Source organism: Trichophyton rubrum (assembly GCF_000151425.1).
Source record: "Trichophyton rubrum CBS 118892 genomic scaffold supercont2.17, whole genome shotgun sequence".
In the NCBI taxonomy this organism is placed as follows: Eukaryota; Fungi; Ascomycota; class Eurotiomycetes; order Onygenales; family Arthrodermataceae; genus Trichophyton; species Trichophyton rubrum.
Genome location: NW_003456412.1, coordinates 81,604 through 87,088, shown reverse-complemented (window position 1 = coordinate 87,088; position 5,485 = coordinate 81,604). Strand labels below are relative to the sequence as shown.

At 49.9% G+C, this 5,485-nt stretch overlaps 3 protein-coding genes across 3 annotated transcripts in view; 1 reads left to right on the top strand and 2 right to left on the bottom strand.

Moving 5' to 3' along the window:
• The window catches only part of TERG_12719 (UV excision repair protein Rad23), a gene marked incomplete at both ends in the record, with an annotated part of 3,346 nt that extends 1,737 nt beyond the window's left edge, over positions 1-1,609 (bottom strand). The window contains 3 exons of the mRNA XM_047751636.1: positions 625-664; positions 727-1,299; positions 1,371-1,609. Of these exons, the coding sequence (XP_047607589.1) occupies positions 625-664; positions 727-1,299; positions 1,371-1,609 (852 nt within the window). The remainder of the gene's footprint in view (positions 1-624; positions 665-726; positions 1,300-1,370) is intronic.
• A 1,226-nt stretch (positions 1,610-2,835) lies between these two features.
• On the top strand, positions 2,836-3,751 carry TERG_08607 (uncharacterized protein; the record flags this gene model as incomplete). Its single annotated transcript, XM_047748983.1, has 2 exons — positions 2,836-3,293; positions 3,355-3,751. 2 exons carry the CDS (start codon positions 2,836-2,838, stop codon positions 3,749-3,751), a joined length of 855 nt encoding a protein of 284 aa, XP_047604976.1.
• A 546-nt stretch (positions 3,752-4,297) lies between these two features.
• The window catches only part of TERG_08993 (uncharacterized protein), a gene marked incomplete at both ends in the record, with an annotated part of 2,080 nt that continues 892 nt past the window's right edge, over positions 4,298-5,485 (bottom strand). Inside the window, 2 exons of the mRNA XM_003230852.1 lie at positions 4,298-4,635; positions 4,708-5,474. Coding sequence (XP_003230900.1) covers positions 4,298-4,635; positions 4,708-5,474 — 1,105 coding nt within the window. The remainder of the gene's footprint in view (positions 4,636-4,707; positions 5,475-5,485) is intronic.

The following is a 5,485-nucleotide window of genomic DNA, read 5'->3' as shown; positions in this document are numbered from 1 at the left end:
GCACTCAGCAGAGGTGGTAGAGGCAGAGCAGAGCAGAATCACAGAGCAGGCAGCAGGTCAGAGAGAGTCAAAAGGGCAGACAAAAAGCTGAGGCTGGCGAAGTTGACGTTGACGTTTTGGGAGCTTTTTTAGTTTTTTGTTGTTGCGAAGCGGAAAAATGGCGGGCGGGCGAGGGCGGCTGCTTCGGGACTAGTGCGGGCAAACAGTGCAAAGCTGAGTCAGATATTAGTCATGGTTGAAGGTCACGTGGTAGATAGCCTCGGAGGGAAAGAAGGAGGGATTGAAGATGAAGAAGAAGAATGTGATGATGATGAAGATAGGGCAGTGAAGAGACAGACAGTAGTTGATGGTGATGTTTGTGATGTTTTATTAATATAAAGAGATGTCTATCCAGATGCCTGATGCTTGCTCCCTATGCAAATGAACCAGCAATGCCATGCAACGCCCGTACTCCAAGCTCTTCTCGAGTCCTCCTGCGTGATAGCTTGTGATCCTCCCTAGGTCCTTCTATGGTCTTCCCCTGGGTGACTTGCTACTATGCTGTGACTGCCAGATATCTGATTGAATTCACTGGTTGAATATGCTCTTCTCGTGGCCTTTTTTTCCTGGCTATAGCGTGCATACGCCGTATAACTCGCACCGACACTGTGCCTCAGACGGACAACTACAAAACTACTGTTAGCTCAGCCACTAGAAGGACATCGAAGGAGAAAGGACAAGACTCACTGGATGGCCTCCTCCATGAAGATGATATGCCACATCTGCTCAAATACCCATCCAACTCCGAAACTGGTATAACGGGCGTCCAAAGCCCACTCTCGCATCCTCACATAATCCTCCCGGGGCCTCTTCTGCACTCTCTCCCTCGTCACCGCAAACTGAGCACAGCACACTCCACCAATATGCTCGGGCACCTCGCTCCGGCTGACGTTGAACAGCTTCATGTATATTTCCGGCAGGTGGGCTCGTTCATTCTGCTCGCGTATATCTGTCTCAGTCGGGTTGAGCGGGTTGAGCGAGGTCGGACAACCCGGTTCCCAGAGACAGCGCAGGTTGGCGTATCCTCTCCGCTTGATTGCCTGGATCTGCAGGGCAGAGAGGATCTTGACTGTCTTACGGCCCTTGAAGTCATTGTGCCATTGCTTGTTGGCACTGTGGACGAATGCCATCACCTCTGGCAGGGAGTGGTAGTAGTCTATGATGAAGGAGAGGTACACCATGGCTTCACGGCCTACGTTCTTGGGTGTGCGGAGGGTATATCTTTCATCACCATCCACAGAGTAGATAAATGGAGTCCACCTGGCTATCATGTTAGCATGGCTGGTAATACAGACGCGTCAACTGTTTTTGTATAACAACAGTGTGCTTACTCTGGCTCCAGCTGCTTCACCCAGCCTACCCTGTCCCATTTTGTCTTAGGGAGGACCACAGCCTGGGGTATCCTGACGGCTTCTTGAAGTGCTGGCGGTGGAACAGGAGTGTAGTTGTCGTAGAAGTAGAAGAGATAGACCAGGGCCATGCCGGAGAGGAAGCAGAGCAGGAGAACCGTCTTGCTCCGGACCAGCTGGAGCCGGCCACAGCTAAACCAGCCTGTAGTGAAAATAGTCATGTTATTATCTCTATTTCACCAAGCTCTTCTTAGCTGCTGCTTGACCTGTAGTTTTTATCAGGCAAAGGAAAATATTCTTCTGGTGGTGATAAAGAGAAGATTCATCTTGATGCACGATAAAGAATTTTCTCTTCTTCCTCTCCTTCTTCTCTGCTCGACTTGACTCTCTACTGACAAAGAACAGAAACAAGCCAAAAAATGTACGACTGCAACCCGGCCGCCCTTAACGGCCTGTTTTATATGCACGAATTCTGCGGGTGGACATGGATAGCCGCATCTCCAAAACACCCATCCGCCAGCAAGAGGCGCCGGCAGCCACCTTATATAGCGCCCATCAGCCACGCTTCCTCGGCCCGCCGCGCTCTCATTGAAGCATAGTAACTTATAATATTATTCTTTCTTCTCCCTGAATTGAACCCATTATTCCCCCCCTCCGACCAGGTTGAAAACTGCCAATTAAATCGAGAGAAACAGGCTCAGGGGCTCGACTTTTTGCCCTTTGACTGCTGCCTGGGTGTCCCACAAAGCACAAGCTTGAACAATCAGAGAATTCAAAAAACGGGGACAGCTGGATCCAATGAGAAGGAGATTTTTTTTTATCTTCTGATTTTCTTTTCGGTGGATCTGCAGGGCTTGGAAATCGTGGAAAGGGGTCGGAGAGGCAAATTTTTGCTTTTTCTTTTTATTTCCTTGGTTGGTTGGCGATAGGATGGACGGATGGATGTGAGCTGGAAGGTGGTACGTACGGTTGGATGTGCCGATAGCTAACTGTGCTTTACCAGGTCGATGCGTTTTAACTGTTAGATGGCTAGTGAATGCCTGTCGACCTACCGATCCCTAGGGGAGCTCTTGAAAAATGACAAAATGTCAGTCGGATATGAATCGATTTTGTAATGACAGGGAAGAGCTGGGAGGCGCTGAAACACCCGCTTCTTAGCTTCCTCTTAGTTGGTTTTTTCATGCAAGAATCCGCGGACGCTGGAAATGACATACCTACGGATAAGGTTGACAAGTCGACTGGCGAGTCAACCTCTGTCAGAAAGTCCATGGAACGGTGGCTCAAGAAACCGGTTGTGTGACGACCTGACAGTTATTAAAGTACGGAGTTAGCTCGTGAATATGGTGTTGATCCAGCCCTTTGCTGTGGAGCAGGTGAACTTACTCGATAATCGACAATTATAACGTGCTGTGGAGTAGTTAGCTGATAATCATCTACGGTGCAGTGGATGGACGAGTATGAGACACGGGCCAGGTACAACATCGCAGAGACATGCTCATCCCCTATCTCGCTCGACGGCCTCTGTGCCTTTGCAGGAGACACCAAGCCAGCAGACTTGTTCAACGCCTCGCAGAAGCTGGGATACGGTGTCATCCGTGGATCCGAGGAGCTGCGCTCCAACATCGCTCGGGTGCATGGCGGGGGTGGGGATGTGGCACCAACTTCAGATAATGTACTGATCACTCCGGGGGCTATCAGCGCCAACTTCTTACTGCTTTACACCTTGGTGCATGCCGGTGACCATGTTGTCTGTCACTACCCGACGTACCAGCAGCTCTACTCTGTTCCAGAGTCTCTGGGTGCAGAAGTAACGCTCTGGAAGACCTCGGTAGAGAAAGACTGGGAGCTGAACGTAGACGAACTGAAGGACCTTATCAAACAAAACACCAAGCTCATTATCCTCAAGTATGTTAACTACTCGTTTGATCGTTGATCTACTTTTATCGTAACTGACAGTGGTAACTAGTAACCCTCAAAACCCGACAGGGAAAACCATACCAACTAAAGATCTCCAGCAGATAATCAATATCGTTAGAGAACGAAACATCTACGTCTTCTGTGATGAAGTGTACAGGCCTCTCTTCCACTCCCTTGAGACAAGTCAGCAACCTGCATCGGCATTCTCGCTGGGCTACGACAAGGTGATAGTTACTGGCTCTGCGTCCAAGGCTTATGCCCTCGCTGGCATCAGAGTCGGCTGGATTATTGCCAGCAAGGATATAATCGAGCAATGCCTCCATGCCCGCGATTACACTACTATATCCGTCAGCCAGCTAGATGACAGGGTAGCTTCCTTTGCGCTTGGAAAGAAGTGCGTGTCAAGTTACTTGCGCGAAACACCACTATTGCAAGACACAATCTGAACATTCTCACCGCGTTTGTCGAGGAGTTTTCGTCCGTATGTGATTGGTGTAAACCTCTTGCTGGCACTACGGCGTTTGTTAGGTTCTCAAAAAACGGGGTGCCGGTTGATGATGTTAGGCTGTGCAAGTTGGTGTTTGATAGGGTTGGGGTCATGTTTGTTCCCGGAGGACATTGTTTTGGCCTGGAGTTTAAGGGGTTTGTGAGGATTGGATACGCGTGTGAGACGAAAGTTTTGGAAGAAGGGCTGGCACAGCTTAGGCTTCTCATGAAAGATGGATTCGATGAGGTTTGACTTGGTATATGTACGTAGGTAGAAGATGTGTTGGATTTACATTCGAGCCTGTAGTTGTGTGCTTTGCAAGGGGAGTGCGAGCGTGGAATAGCGTGCATTGTTCGCATCAGTGAGTGGGAAATTAACTATTTGGTATATCAGGAGCAAGACAGAAGTATACAAAAATTAAGAAAAACATAAGTCCGGACCACAAAAGAGATATATCATCAACACTCTATATCATGCCCGGGAGGGGAAGTGGAAGGATAATAGTCTAAGCACCGACACCAGACCATCTAGGGGCATTGATGATGATACCCATAAGGCAACCCGAGATGATACCAGCGACTGGCATGGTAATGAACCATCCAAGGTAGATCCAGGCAATCATTCTCCAGTTAACGGCTTTCCAGGTTCCGGAGCAGAAACCAACGCCAACAGTAGCGCCGGTGATACACTGTGTAGTTGAGATGGGAAGGCCGAGTTGACTGGCCAGAATGACGGTGATAGCTGCACCAAGTTCCATGGAGAAACCACGGCTAGGAGAGTGCAGAGTAAGTCTGTTACCAAGCTGACGCATCATGTTATATCCGTAAGTCCAGAGACCAATACCTGGTTGACGTTGTTAGTTACATGTGCGGTTAATTAAGCTGACTTGACGGCTTTGAGGTGAGCTGGACTTACTGATAGCAGCACCGCCAAAAACAAGAATCCAAATTGGCACACTGGCCTTTTTGGCGATGGTGTTAGTATCCCAGACAAGATAGATTGTGGTCAGTGGTCCAATGGCGTTAGAGACGTCGTTGGATCCATGGGCGAACGAGGCAGTGGCAGCGGTCAGGACCTGGAGGAAGGAGTAGAGATGCTCAGTTTTGTTGTCGTAGTGCTTGACTTGAGCGTGCATCTTGTCCAGGTCTCCGGCAAGGAAGTTGGTAGCGTCAGTGGCGTTCTGCTCAGAAACAGCGTCCCGGTCGACACCACGGAAAAAGGAGTATTTGGCCTTAACGAAGAGGTTGCGGGGGGTATACCATGGACCCAGAGCCTCTTGCTCATGAGCCTCAAGGGTCTGTTCTCCATTCTTCTCGGCGGGTGAGGCCTCGCTGGAGCCACGCTTGATGCCATCCTCGGAGCTCTGTGCGTCGGTCTGAGGAGCGGCAGCGTGTTCAATATCATCGGCAGCTCCACGGGTAGTAGTGAGATCAGCCTTTGTCTTGTGGCCTCTGTAGTAGTCCTGGACAACGGCAGTGCCCTCTGGACGGGGTGGGACGGGCCCACGCTTCCAAAGGAGAGGACCGTAGATAACCTCCCAGGTCCTCAACTGCCAATCTTCAAGTTCGAGCTTACGGTAAAGGAATGGCAGGAAGAAAATGCCATATAACAATACGACACCGCCGGCAACACCGAAGATGGCGCCAAGGACCTGTCCAGTGCTCAATTCGTCGAGATTCAAACTTGGAGCTGC